Genomic DNA, 13691 nt, shown 5'->3' with positions numbered 1-13691 from the left:
CGTGTATGTTGCGTGGCAGGGAATGCATGCAACACATACTGTGAGTGTGTGACTGGCTGAGGCAGTGCATGTTGTTGCAGTGGCATATCTGTGCTGCTGCTGTGCTCATGGCTCAGAGGAGGGCTGCTGGTGGCTGCTGCTGCCCCAGGGCGCCCGTGAATGAAGACAATGCCCGTTTCTGCCTGCTGGCTGGCCTCATCCTGCTCTACCTACTGTGCGGGGCGGCCATCTTCTCAGCCCTGGAACACCCCTTTGAGCTGCACGCCCGGCACCTCTGGAAACAACAGCTGGACAACTTCACCCGGCGATATAGAGTAAACCTGGGTGCCCTGCACACTCTGCTGCGGCAGTACGAGGAGGCAAACGGAGCTGGGATCAGAGTGGACACGTTGAGGCCCCGCTGGGACTTTTCTGGAGCTTTCTACTTTGTTGGCACAGTGGTCTCAACTATTGGTGAGTTTAGAAGCTTTTTTTCGTTTTTCAGAGATGCTAATTTAAAAGTTCTTAGATGGTCCTAATGAGAGAACTCCCAAATGTCACTGTTGATCAACTATGACCTTTAAAGCTTTGATTTTTTGTTTCCACTCTCCAGGCTTTGGCATGACCACACCAGCGACCATAGCTGGAAAAATCTTCTTAATCTTCTATGGTCTCATTGGCTGTGCTGCCACCATCCTCTTCTTTAACCTCTTCCTGGAGAGGATCATCACAATGTTAGCTTATATCATGCGCTGGTGTCATGAGCGTCGGCTGAGGTGTGCTGGAGTCGGGGTGGTGTCGAGCAGGGAGGAGTCATCCGGCGAGGAGGACAGCCTGGAGGGTTGGAAACCGTCAGTCTATTACGTGATGCTAATATTGGGTGTGGCATCGGTTGTGATTGCGTGTAGTGCTTCCACTCTGTACAGCTCCATGGAGAACTGGAGCTACGTGGACTCCCTCTACTTCTGTTTTGTGGCCTTCAGCACCATCGGATTTGGGGACCTGGTGAGCAGTCAGAAGCAGCAGTATGAGTCTCAGGAGGCCTACCGGCTCGGGAACTGCCTTATCATCTTAATGGGGGTGTGTTGTATCTACTCCCTTTTCAATGTCATATCTATTGTCATCAAGCAAACTCTCACCTGGATCGTGGGTAAGCTGGTTTGCTCAGGGCGGCATCATTCCTGTTCCTGCTCTACACCTGGCTGCCAGTGGCTCTGCTGCCCTTGCCTCCAGAACAAAAATCATAACCAGAGGCGCCTGCCCGCACACCTCAGGCAAAAACGCTTGAAACGCAACACCGTGCAGCCCATCTCCTCCCACTGCCCTGCAGGAAGACACCGCTACACGGAGGGCTCGGTGGAGACAGTGTGTGACAGCGAGACAGATGCAGGCGCAGTGGCTGACAGCGTGTATGTGGGCCGTCGTCTGTCAGGAGAGATGATCTCTGTCAATGAGTTCATGGTGTCCAATAAGGTGTCTCTGGCACTGCTGCAGAAGCAGCTGAGCGAAACAGCTCATCAGGGCCCACGACAGAGCTACTGCCATCAAAATGGATTCTCTGGTGGTGTGGGGGCCTTAGCCATTATGAATAATCGCCTACAGGAAACCAGTGTGGATAGGTAACACCATTAAGATGTTATTCTTGCGTCCATTGCTTTAGGTTCTTTATACTGCAGCCTTAATCCAACCTATTTCCTTATTGAGTGTTTTCAAGAAAGTAAATAACTTGTCCTCTCAGTATGTTAAAACCAAATTGTAAGAATAGAATAAATTTTTCTTCCAATTAGCACCTGTTCAGCACCTCTCTGAGCAATTTCAGTAGAAGTCTATGCAGATAGTAGCAGACCTCCAGCTTGGATTCTGGACATCAAATAACTGAAAACATTTTGTTCTGTGTAGAGAAAGAGAGCAAAAATACAATTTAAAGAATTCAACTGTGAAGAGGGGTCTGATGTCCTGAAGTGATTGGCTCATACAAAAGCAATCAGATGAAAGAAGCAGTGAAGGAGCACTCACAGGGGACTGTTGATTTAAGAGTGCCGCACATGTCCCCTGAGCTCCTCAATAAATATGGTTGTATGTGAGGTGGTAGTGAGTATTAGTGACATAAACACAATGTCAGCTCTTGTAGACAGTAAACTAGCTGCATCTATAAAATATTTGAACTGTGATTTAAACAGAGCTTCTTAAGCCCACTACAGATATATTTTAATTAGTTGATTGCTCACAATTGCCCATCTTGTTTCAGCAACGCATATCATTTAAATTCATAGTAATCACGAAAGAGCGCGGCGATACAGTTTTTTCAATAGAGCACTTTTAATCAAACGTGGCCTGTAGAGGACGTCCTTATGTCAGTAAGTGCTGTACAGATAGTCGCAGGATCACATAAACAGAGCGGTGAGTAGGATTCAGGCTCTCCTTGTCTAGCTTGAGGAGATCCTTTACTATGCAAGAAAACCCATTTTAATTAATTATGTGCCATTCTGTATCATCTATGCGTCAGGTTTTCGTCAGTGCTTTAGATGATGTGAAAAGGTTCCTCCATACCTTAGAGATCTGACCAGAAAAAAAAATCATTAATTTTCTTGTAGGGGTCACGCTCGACTGTTACTAATTTCAAAACGCTGTGAAAAATAGTTCTTCAGTGAATAATTGTGGATAAAAATACGACAAGTTGTGTCAGTCAAATATTCTTTATTTAGGTTTAAAACAATCCTGACATGTAACGTCTATACACAGAAAATATCTCACCAAAATAATATAACAATGCGGTATGATGCAGATAAAATGACCCATCCTGAAAATGACCCGTTCTGATGCTGTTTATTTTATCAACTCTATAAAAAAGATGGATAAGGCAGCACAGTACATATCATCCAACTTACGGGAGAAAAAAACACATTTCACATACATTGTATCAAAGAATGTGTTTCGAAACATGGTTAATATATAGATTATGCTTACTAGATGAAAAATGCGCACATGTAGAACTTATATAACATATATATTTATTGGTCAGAAAATATAGATTTTAGGGTATTTGGCAAAATTCTTTGATACTTATAATTTGGGATTTTGGTTACAATCAAATTGCAACATGCTGGATAGCTCTTTTGATAATAATATATCAAATTATTTTAACAAATTACACATTTTTCAAACATTACTTCTATGTAGATCTTAGTCTGCAAGTTTAAAATAAACAAAAACGGCTATTCAAGAAGAGTTTAGATTATGTGTGATTTTTTTTCTTGACTAAATGTGTGTATGTGTTGAGATTAAATTAGTAGAATGAAATATTTGATCAGTGTTTATTTGCCTGCCACTTTCGACCATGAGGGGAAAAGATGTTGAAACAAATGGATATATGTTAGCTGCACTCTAGCTTTTGGCCAGCACTGACAATGTTTCAGTCAACACATTTTCCTTAAAATTATTCTTTTATTATATCACTTCTTAAAATATCATCTTTAAAATAAAACCCTAAATATACTCACATTCCTTATTTGATCCAATGTACAATTTCACAGTTGGCTGCTATTCACTGTCATTTGAAATAAACATATGTATCTTCTGTTCACTGAATATGAGGCAGAGGTTTGTTGCTGGATTGGTTTCTCTGAGTAAGTTTTACAAAACGAACTTCTTGTATAAATATAAACCATATCAGGCATTATTAGATCTATTTTTGCATTGTATTTGTTATTCTGCTTGCTGGCATGATGTAAACAAACGTCCTTGTCTGTTCATCAGCTGCCTTTCTGTCAAACTGCACACTTGGATCCATGGATCCTTTGAGATAAAAATCCAAAAGGGCTTCTCAGGAGCCCCCCAGGCCCTGTACAGACAGGCAATTGAGAAAATAATGGTGAAAATACAGTGCATATTGAAGAAAATAACATGTCTTCTAATCGTTAAAATGGGGCAGATATGTCGTTTGTACTCACATTTGGCAGTGTGGGCTTGTGTGTCTCTCTTTGTTGATAGTAAGCAGAAATAATGCAGTTCCTTCTGTAACACACAGAAGTAACAAGGTGTAATTTCCCAATACAGGGTATAGATGCGCGCACACACACACACACACACACACACACACACACACACACACATTTTGTGTCTCTTACTTGCTCTGTATGCCTCCACCTGGTGGTAATCCAGGGATGACAGTGGATGCGAGGACTGTGAGGACAGACAGCAGATCAGGTTCCTCCCCTCTGGCACACAGCTCCGCATAAATCTCTGTCAGATATTAAAGGAAAAACAAATAAGCACATTTGGAAAGTTTCTGGCTTACACGCAGCTTAAAGAATAAGCCTCCGGTTGTTCTCTAATTTTGTGACTATATTGTAAACAAACTGTCAACCATGAAAAGACCAAAACCAACAGTGTGTTAGTCCATTTCTCAGTAATTACAGCCCCAAGCCCATCGGTTCTTCGAGAAGATGTACATCTTTAAAAATGTGATGCACATAAATATAGTTTCATTTTAAAAAAGAGGTTAAATACTGCATTTGTTGGGGACTAGTTTTAGCTGTGGATTAATACACATTTGGAGCAGTGGTGAATGTTTACTGACAATACACTGTGTGTGGGATTGACTCAAAATAAATTACACTGCTTTACTGTGTTTTAATAGTTTCGGACAGTAATGGAGCACTTTGGCATGGAGGAATAAGATTTTTTCAGATTTTGGCTACTTGTTATTGCCAGTAGGATCAATTCATTGTTTTTTTTGGTCTTTTCATGGGATTTGTTTACAGCATGAAAATATAGCACATCATAGCCTTTAAAAGAATACAATGGAGAACTGTTAAAAGGAAGGTAATGATTGTTTTTGTATTAGACTAAACTGTTGCCCTCATGAACCAGGGCAAGTACAGAAGAGATTCACTGTACACACACACACACACCTGCTACTTTGGATTCCAGCAGGTCCTCCAACTCGGCCTCTTGATGTAATGCCTCTGCTGACAGCTGGGGGGCTCCAGGGAAGCACAACAGGATGATGCTGATGTTGTCCAAGCTGCCCTGTGGAGCGAAGTGGCGTAAGCAGAGGTGAATAATGATGGCTGACCTCACAAATGTCAACATAACAAACGGGAAATACTGGGTGAACAGTTTTATAAATAGACCATTTTCAACTCAATGTTTGGGCACCGGTGTCACACAGACGCAGTGGAGCAGGAAAATGTTAATGAACTGTGGAAGAAGCTGTGACATTTTGAGGTCACTGTGCAGATTCGAGCTGAAGCTCTGTTACATAACAGAGTGAAACTGATAGACATAATGGCCAAACATGTGTTTCTTTGACTCTAAAGAAAAGACAAGTTAGACAATAATCCTAATGTGTTTTATTAATTGCCTTGAGGTTCTGTGAACCCTGGTTTTAAATAGGGGATGGGTGTGATGAGGGGATGTGTTTCGCTTGTTAATGAAGAAATTAAATTATGTCTACAACATCACACAATGAATTGTTCTGGACAAGCTAATTCCCTCATTCTAATATCCTTCACTAAACACCCTTAAATGTAGCAGCTATCTATGAGTGGAGCTGGAAGTGTAGTGGAATAATTATTTTACCCTCTTTGGTCTGAAAAAACATTTTACATATAAGGACGGTATGATGAGCAATTCTGTGTTCTTGAACATTGACCTTCAACCGTCTGACACTCACAGAGTGAGAGTGGCTGAAATGAGTCCTCGTAGAAACCCAGAAAAATCCCATCTAACCTGTTCTGACACCTCTTCAGTCTATTTTTAAGGCTGTCTGTCAGACTATTATAAAATGCAGCCACAGTCTAAATGAGACTGAACCAAACTTCAGCAGAGGTCACAGCTGCTTTGTCAGTCTCTAAATGTGTGCTATTACAGCAAATTTCTATATTATTATTTTATATTATTTTATTTTATATTTTTATATTAACAATGGATCGCATGAGAGCTATGTGAAAGATAGTGATAGTGATAAACCCACAGAGAATTATCACCTGACTAACCTCACCTACACTGAGCATTGTAGCCTCTTCCGGCTCACTGTTTTGTTTTACTGCTGTCCAGCACCAAATGGCTGACAGACAGTCAGCACCAAGCTAGTGAAGAAAGTGGAACATCTAGCTACACAGCCAGACATTTTTCTCAGGAGTTGTAGGAGAGCTCCTTATCTGTTGGATGAGTAAATAAGCAACTGCTAACACGTTTGCCATATCACCTTAAAAGTTGAAAATATTTCAGTGTTGCTTTGCACAGATTACACCAACTTTAAACTTTCATAGCAGTGCCTGCAACCATGTGCATATAGAAACCAAATGGCAACGTGAAACCACAATGTTACATAAATCTTCACCAAGCAAACTCATATTTACAAATACATATATTTGCATACAGTATGTAGAAAGAAATAAAAAGACCAAGAAGTTATTTTCATACACAAGAAAAATGAGAGGATCCAGAACATTTCCCAGTGGAACTCCACACTATTTAAACAGCAAGATACTTTATTGATGTATCAAACACAAGATGTTCCTCTCTAATCCATCTATCTAATCAAAGTTGTTGGATAAAAAAGTTTGATATAAGACAATCAACAAAAAAAAATTAGTTGAGTGAAAGTAACAATTAAATAGAATAGTAACCTTCATAAAGCAGAGCTCTTTAAAAAGTGGAATGACACCAGCAGCCTTCAGATTAAGCCAAATCAACTCAACACAGCCACAGTGTAAGGGATTATGTTATTACATTAAATCCACAACCCATTCAAAATTATGTAACACTGTTACACTGAAATTGTGTTGTGTGTTTATAATCCGTTAAAACGTTTTGCAATTTAAACTGCTGAACATGCAGAAATGCATAAGGTGCTGGATCACTTTGTAGTTAAGAGGGATTAAAACAACATGCACACTGGTTTTAAGCAGCAGGTTCTGACCTTATAGAGACAGAGGTCAATGACTTGAGTGCAGACATCCCTCAGGTCAGTGCAAACACGCAGCCGGTTGTGGATGAAGGCGCACAGCTCCTCGTTGCTGATGGTGTCCCACACCCCGTCGCAGGCGAGCACCAGGAACTCATCTGCCGGTGAGCGCTCCACAACACACACCTCTGGCTCTGGTGACACCATCTGCTGGGTGGGCGTCCGGTTCTCTGCCCCCTTGTAGCTGAAGTCCCCCAGAGCACGGGACACTGCCAGGGAACCGTTGATTCGTTGGATTGTCACAGAGCCGCCTGCACTCTCAATACGCTCTTTCTCCAGAGGGCTGTAAGGTTTGTGGTCCTCAGTGGAGAAGCAAACCTGGCCAGACCGGCACAGCATGGCCCTGGAGTCACCACAGTTGGCAAAGTAGATGTAATATGGTGAGATAAGAGTGGCCACCACAGTGGTACCACCCCTCTCCCAGCCTTCTCGGCGTGCCACAGAGAGCAGGTGCTTGTCTGTTTGCAGGAAGCCCTCGATGATGGCTCCTCTCACCTTTTCAGGGTCGTCCTCTGGTCCCATTCCACCTGTGTGCATAATCAGATACAATGTGAATACAGTGCTGAATCCAGCATCCTATAAAAAATACATCATTACATGAACAGGACAGATATTTGCACAATACAATGAGAAATGATCCGCCATGATGTATGTTTAATAACAGGGGAAAGCATCTCTCTCTCTCTGTAAGAAGAGCCTTTTCTCCTGGTAAAAACTGTTTCAAGATCAGAATGTCACATATAAACACCACGAGCATCACTACAATAAATCACTAAAGTCTATTCCCTGAAAAAGATAACACTCAACAGGTTTGATTAAATATTGTATCATCATTTCGTTGCATTTTCAGTTACATATTGTCACCTGTGGCCAGGATGTGACCCAGAAGGTGCTGGGAGCAGTACTGTGCCACCGTGCTGCCTGCATGACCATCGAATACAGCAAAGAAGCTCCAGTCGGCCAGGTCTCCACCCAGCTGTGGTACACAGTTGTGGAAATCCTCCATGTTGGCCCTCCAGCCCTGCATACTTCCCAGGGCATAGGTGAGGCCCCAGCGGGCGCAGCCCTCCTCTGCTAACTTGTCCAGGACTGGCCTGTCCAGGTAGGGGCTGGGGATGGCCTCCTCCTTCTCCCCAACCACTGGCGGCTCTCCCACTGCTGCTCCTCCACGGCCCGCCTTGAAGAAAGAGCTGACCCGCTTCTCTGTCTCTTTCACCAGCTGCCGCATAAATGCAGGCATCTCCACGCTGCCTTTCCTGGCTGTCCTCATGGCTCTTGTGCACAGCTGATGTGAGGAGAATCTGCTTTTATCCCTGCCCTGTTGTTTGTGGCTGGGACGCAGGGCTGAGCTAGGCCTGATGCTCTGAAGCTCAGAGCATGGCTGCCTGAGCTGATGGATGTTCTCAGTGCTGGCTGCTCACCCCCCTCTCCCTGCTCATCTCCTTCCTCTCCTCTCTCCTCCCCGGAGACCTCAGTGATCAGCGCTTTCTCCTCCACTCATCCTTCCTCTCCTCCTTGTTTAGTCTCTCCTCTGTGCGGCTGTGATTTCACCTTCTCCCTCGCTTTACAGTGCTCTTCCCTCCTTCACCAGCTCTCCCCTTGTCTTGTTATTTTCCCCTGCCTCCACCGTGATTGGCTGGCTATTTGTGTGCACCAATCCCTGCCCAGCTTGCATCGCCACTGTCATGTCTGAGCTCACCCTACCTCACTGTCCTCCTATCTGCAGCTCTGCCCCTCCCACATCTGTGGTAATCTCAACCTTTGATCAGTTGGGATTATAGGCTGTGGATTACAGTACTGTCGGCCATTTAGCACACAGCGTGTGTCTGATGAAGAAGAGACACGGGAAATAAGTCTTATTTTCATCATGCACAGAGATGATCCCTTTAAACTGATATTTCACTCTTATTCATTACACATGGTGAGAGCGCATGTACTGTACCTCTGCAGGGATTCATGACTGATCACACACCAATTAAAACTGAAACTGAAATCAGAGCTGCATTCATTCTTTAGTTATGAGTTAGATTGGACTCAGGGTTGAACTGTTTTTGCATCTATTTGACATCCTGTGTGCTTAACTTGGATTTGAATGTTATTATCATGTTTGTATTATTTTATCATTTATGTTTTGTGACTGATATTATTTAGGAAAACATGAAATCTTCGGATTAAACAGTTTTTAAATCTTCGCACTTGAATTTGTATTTAATGTGGCAATAAAAGCAAAATAAGTTAAAGGCCAGATTTGGTTTTTGATCCCGGGTGTTAAATGACCCGTACTTTTGTTTAAACTCCTAAACTCCAAAGAAAAAACTTTTATTATTCATATGTTTGTATGTTTTTTTGTATGTTTTCAATCCTTATACAGACAAGAAAATTGGACAATTCATTAAAGATGAAGGGGCAAAGATTGCTGCATTAGCTGTTAATATAATTTTGGTTTTATTTTTAACAAGCAGAAATGCAATTTCGGTTTTGCATGATTACTCGTGTCACCGCAACATGACTTACAGCTGTTTCATTTGGCACTATTCCCCTAATAACTGATTAAAGCTGTGTAGTCAGGCAGGCTCACATGGCTCCTCTCTGTAATTCTCCACGTACTTTGATTCAAGGGGTGGACACTCTGCCAGTCCTGCCACTTTAAACTGGTAGCAATGGATGGAGAAATTTAAATGTTTTAAATGTTAAATCAAACTCACTCATCAATATGGTCTTAAAGCAGCTTGGCACAGAGGTACACACAATGGAAACAAACCCCTGGGTTTGTGTGATATTTGGACATGGTGCATTCCTATACCTGCAAGAAGTGTTATGTCAAAATAAGCTAAAGATAACATCTTTATTCACAGCTTAAAATGTGCAGTTGGACAGATGAGTTTGAGGTCTTTCTGGTATGCATTTAAAATGTTATGAGTGAAGCACCTCAATCATTTTTCTATTAGGGTATGTTTCTGCTTATGATTCAGGCTCCATTATAATTTCATTAGTTTGTCATGAATGCTGCAGTATACAGCTGGAGGAGACTTACTAGCGGTGGCTCTGTTCCTGATTGGTGATGAATTTTACATTAGAAGCTGTTTCTCACTGACGTGGCTACATGTGAAGGCCTCTGCATCTGCAGGTCAGCCACCAACTGGCTGAGGTACCATGGGAGTCTCTGAGGGACAAGTACATGCAGATGTCTCAGGTTTCCAATTTGAGTGTGTGTATGTGTGTGTGTGTGAGTGTGTGTGAATCCAAACAGGGGGTATCCAATACAGGATAAAATTAGGCCAGCCAGGCCTTATATTGCTGACAGAGCTGGGGAGGCCAAAAAAAGCCTGGGGTGCAAGCCAACAGTGGAAGCGCAGGGAAGAGAGGAGAGCAAGCAGGATCAGCGCTGAAATGGCCACCAAACGTAAGGAATTAAATGGTGACAGCTTTCAGTAAAGTGAATCAGAGCAGACAGAGCGTCCAGCTGTCAGGTGGAGGAGGAAGAGAAAATTAAGTTTTCCCCCTCTGCTGGGCAGGTGTGACTACAGACAGGATGACCAGTCAAATACTGAGAGCAGCATGTCTTTCATTTGGTGGACAGGTGGACAGAATGGGACTCAATGGGACTAAATGAGACCCTCTTGCTGATTGAATGTTGCTGTTTGTTTTATTCTTAAAGGTCCAGCTTGTCCCATAAAAAAAGATGATTGATACATGTTTTTCCTGTCTGGGCAATTTTTTAGAGTTAGGTTATTATTATATTATACTTTTGCTATTAGGTTAAGAATTAGAGTTAGGTTATGCCACTCTTGGGAAATGACTTCATAGGTATAACAGCATAAGTATGAGTGTCACCAGCATCATGTCCAAATTTGCTATTGAATAAGAAAATCTGAAATATGTTCTCTTATATGTTTGCCTGGAAACCTGATTATGAGAACAGTTTTAGTCTATTGCATGTAGATTATCCTTTGAAATTAAAGTTGTGTGTCTGTGTGTGTGTGTGTGTGTGTGTGTGTCTGTGTGTGTCTGTGTATGTTTAGGTGTAAGATTCCAGAGTGTTTGTTTTAATCAGATAATTACCTTGAGATTAACACTGGAGTTGGGAGACTCATTTAAAGTTTTGAGGGTTGAATACCTAATATCATACCGTGACTCATAGCACAGTTATTCCTTTATTTATTATTCATCTGGAAATTTACCTTATTAAAATGTTGTTGCATGTTTTAATTTAAATTCCTCTCCATAATGTACAGTGAGCTTTGTTCCTATCATTTTTCTTTGCAATCCTATGTCGAACTTTTCTCATTGCATATATTTTCAAATAGAAAAGGTTGTTTTTTATAGACAACATGTCATGTAGGTAGCTTTTTACTTGCTCATACTTACTTACTCATATATATATGACCATTCCAAACTCAAATCTCAAAATATATGTTTTTAAATAACTTACAGTCCATTTGCCTCTCATATTGCTAAAACTGCTCTGTTACAGAGGGAGTAATGTGTGTCATCACCAGCAGGTTTGTATCTAATAAAACAGAGGAAAACAGAAGATGATCTGAGTCATCTGAATGAATTCCTTATGTCTGTTTTCGTTGGTCTCAGGTGGTTTACAATCCAAAGTGCGTCAGATGACGGTGCTTTTGTTATAATCAGGCATCTCCACCGCAATTTAGTTAACCTCTCTTCACCCTTCTATCATCTATTTAAGTGCTCATTTTCTGTTGCTAACTTGCAACTTCTTGTGCAGTTGTGGACCTGGTGTATTGGCGGAACATTAGGAAGACCGGTGTGCTTTTCACAGGGCTGGTGATCAGTCTGGCCAGTCTGTTCCAGCTCAGTGTCATCACTGTGCTTGCCCACATCTGTCTGGGTGCAATGTGTGTCACCTTCTCCATCCGTCTCTACTATAAACTACTGGAGCTGCTGCGCTGGAACCCTGGGGTCCACCCATTCCAGTGAGTCCGTCAGCGTTGACTTACAGTAGACAGCGTTGGTCTGTTTTTACAACTTCAAGCCCACACTGAATGCTGCTGCAGTGCTCTGAATGGGTTGAAACTGTCAATCACTATGCACTTGTGGCTAAATGTACGGCTTTAGTTGTTTTGTATTACTTCAGCATTTAAATGTGGCAGATTGACACAGCTCTTTTGTGTCTCTGTTGCCAGGTCATATCTGGATTATGACAGTACTCTGACAGATAAGGAGACAGTGATGCTGGTAGAGGAGGTGGTGCTGCTGATTGCGTTTGCCGTCACAGAGATCAAACGCCTGCTTTTCATCGAAAGTGTGGTCGACTCCATTAAGGTCTGAGAGTGATGATAAAATAATGACAGATATAATACAGTAACAGCTCGAGTCACGAAACTTAAGTATTAAAAAACACAGTGTGCTGACAGCAATGCATAACACATCAACATCATTGGGCAGATAGTGTATTGTAATCTTGTAAGGGCATGTAGCTATGAGCAGTTTCCCACTGTTTTAAATCAACTCAAATGTTTTGTTTGGTGTGGACAAACAAATCAAAGCAATGACCTGCTAAAAGCTGCATATTAGGGGTGTTGATTCTCAGTGAGATTGACAGTACAATCAACAGCTTCACATTACAGGGATGGATTTCTTAATTCATTTGTCAACTTAACAATTCATTTGCTGTGCTCTTTCTCTCAGTTTGTTGTGCTCCTGTATCTGCTGACCTACGTCGGTGTCCTAACCAACGGACTGACTCTGGTGATAACTGGTGAGTGCATGTTTACTCCTCACACTTACACAAGTTCCTAATAGATTTCCTCTGACTGTGTTTCCATAACAAAACAATAAAATAGGTTGTCAGTGCCTTCTTCCAAAAATGACTGACGAGCGTTTTCTGATGTGCCACCTCTATGATTAAGGTCTCGTCATGTTTAGGTAAAAGTTAGGGAAATGGTCATGGTTTGCAGAAACCAACTTTGACAGGAGAGAGGACACAAACGTAAGTCTCCTGTTTCAAAGTCACATGCTTCAGTGTCCAACCATCCACCCTGACCTCCTCTCGAAGGACCCATTCAGACAGAGACATGTTGCTTTAAAGAAAGTGTTTTGATGAAATAGTTGTTTTATTAAAATAAACCTGTACAGTAGTACTTCACTAATAGAAATCATTTCTTCTTTGTTTAACAGCTGTGATTGCTGTTTTCTCCATTCCTCTGTTGTACAAAAAGCAGCAGGTGAGAGTTTCACTTTTTTTCCACTGAACTTTTTGACAACATCATCAAACAGCAACACCCTCAACTCAAGCATTAGAAAAGATAAACTAGTAGATATAGATATAAGCTAGTAATAATAAAACTTAACTATGAGTATGAAATTTGCTCATGAACTTCAGCATAGGAAATACAGAGTCTCTTTTGTTAGAAAAAACTAAATCATATTTAGTAAGTAAAACCATCTATGATGCCAGAAAAATAAAAGTTAAATTCAGAAATGCTTTGAGTGGACTGACATGCCTGTCATTTTGGTGATAGGTGCGGACAAGGAGGATGGTTAGAGCTGTCAATGCTTTTGTAAAGAGAATCAAAAACCTGTAAGTAACCTGCTCCTTATAACATTTTCTTTTTATGTGCTCTTTTTGTTCTTTTTTTTCCTTTTACATTGTGTCTTGTTTTGTTGCAGGTGCCTCAGTCTGTATGATTCAGTGAGACCTTCTTCTGCCCCTGAAGCTGCCCCAAAACCTGCACCTGCAGCTGCCCCCAAACAGAAAGCCAAATCCAAGTAA

At 41.7% G+C, this 13691-nt stretch overlaps 3 protein-coding genes across 3 annotated transcripts; 2 read left to right on the top strand and 1 right to left on the bottom strand.

Moving 5' to 3' along the window:
• Nucleotides 1-107: 107 nt before the first annotated feature.
• Nucleotides 108-1602, top strand: kcnk12l (potassium channel, subfamily K, member 12 like). Its single transcript, XM_046040816.1, has 3 exons — nucleotides 108-453; nucleotides 593-1154; nucleotides 1242-1602. The coding sequence occupies exons 1-3, from the start codon at nucleotides 108-110 to the stop codon at nucleotides 1600-1602; spliced, it is 1269 nt and encodes a 422-aa protein (XP_045896772.1).
• Nucleotides 1603-3219: 1617 nt separating this feature from the next.
• Nucleotides 3220-8222, bottom strand: ppm1nb (protein phosphatase, Mg2+/Mn2+ dependent, 1Nb (putative)). Its single transcript, XM_046040185.1, has 6 exons — nucleotides 7817-8222; nucleotides 6908-7479; nucleotides 4893-5010; nucleotides 4107-4221; nucleotides 3930-3993; nucleotides 3220-3820 (listed from the first exon to the last, which is right to left on the bottom strand). The coding sequence occupies exons 1-6, from the start codon at nucleotides 8220-8222 to the stop codon at nucleotides 3803-3805; spliced, it is 1293 nt and encodes a 430-aa protein (XP_045896141.1). The 3' UTR covers nucleotides 3220-3802.
• A 2120-nt stretch (nucleotides 8223-10342) lies between these two features.
• On the top strand, nucleotides 10343-13691 carry rtn2b (reticulon 2b). The gene is made up of 7 exons (XM_046040490.1): nucleotides 10343-10355; nucleotides 11685-11892; nucleotides 12103-12241; nucleotides 12608-12677; nucleotides 13097-13143; nucleotides 13441-13499; nucleotides 13589-13691. The coding sequence occupies exons 1-7, from the start codon at nucleotides 10343-10345 to the stop codon at nucleotides 13689-13691; spliced, it is 639 nt and encodes a 212-aa protein (XP_045896446.1).

This window comes from Micropterus dolomieu, linkage group LG23, assembly GCF_021292245.1.
Source record: "Micropterus dolomieu isolate WLL.071019.BEF.003 ecotype Adirondacks linkage group LG23, ASM2129224v1, whole genome shotgun sequence".
NCBI classification, from domain to species: Eukaryota; Metazoa; Chordata; class Actinopteri; order Centrarchiformes; family Centrarchidae; genus Micropterus; species Micropterus dolomieu.
This window is presented reverse-complemented; position numbering and strand designations above follow the sequence as displayed.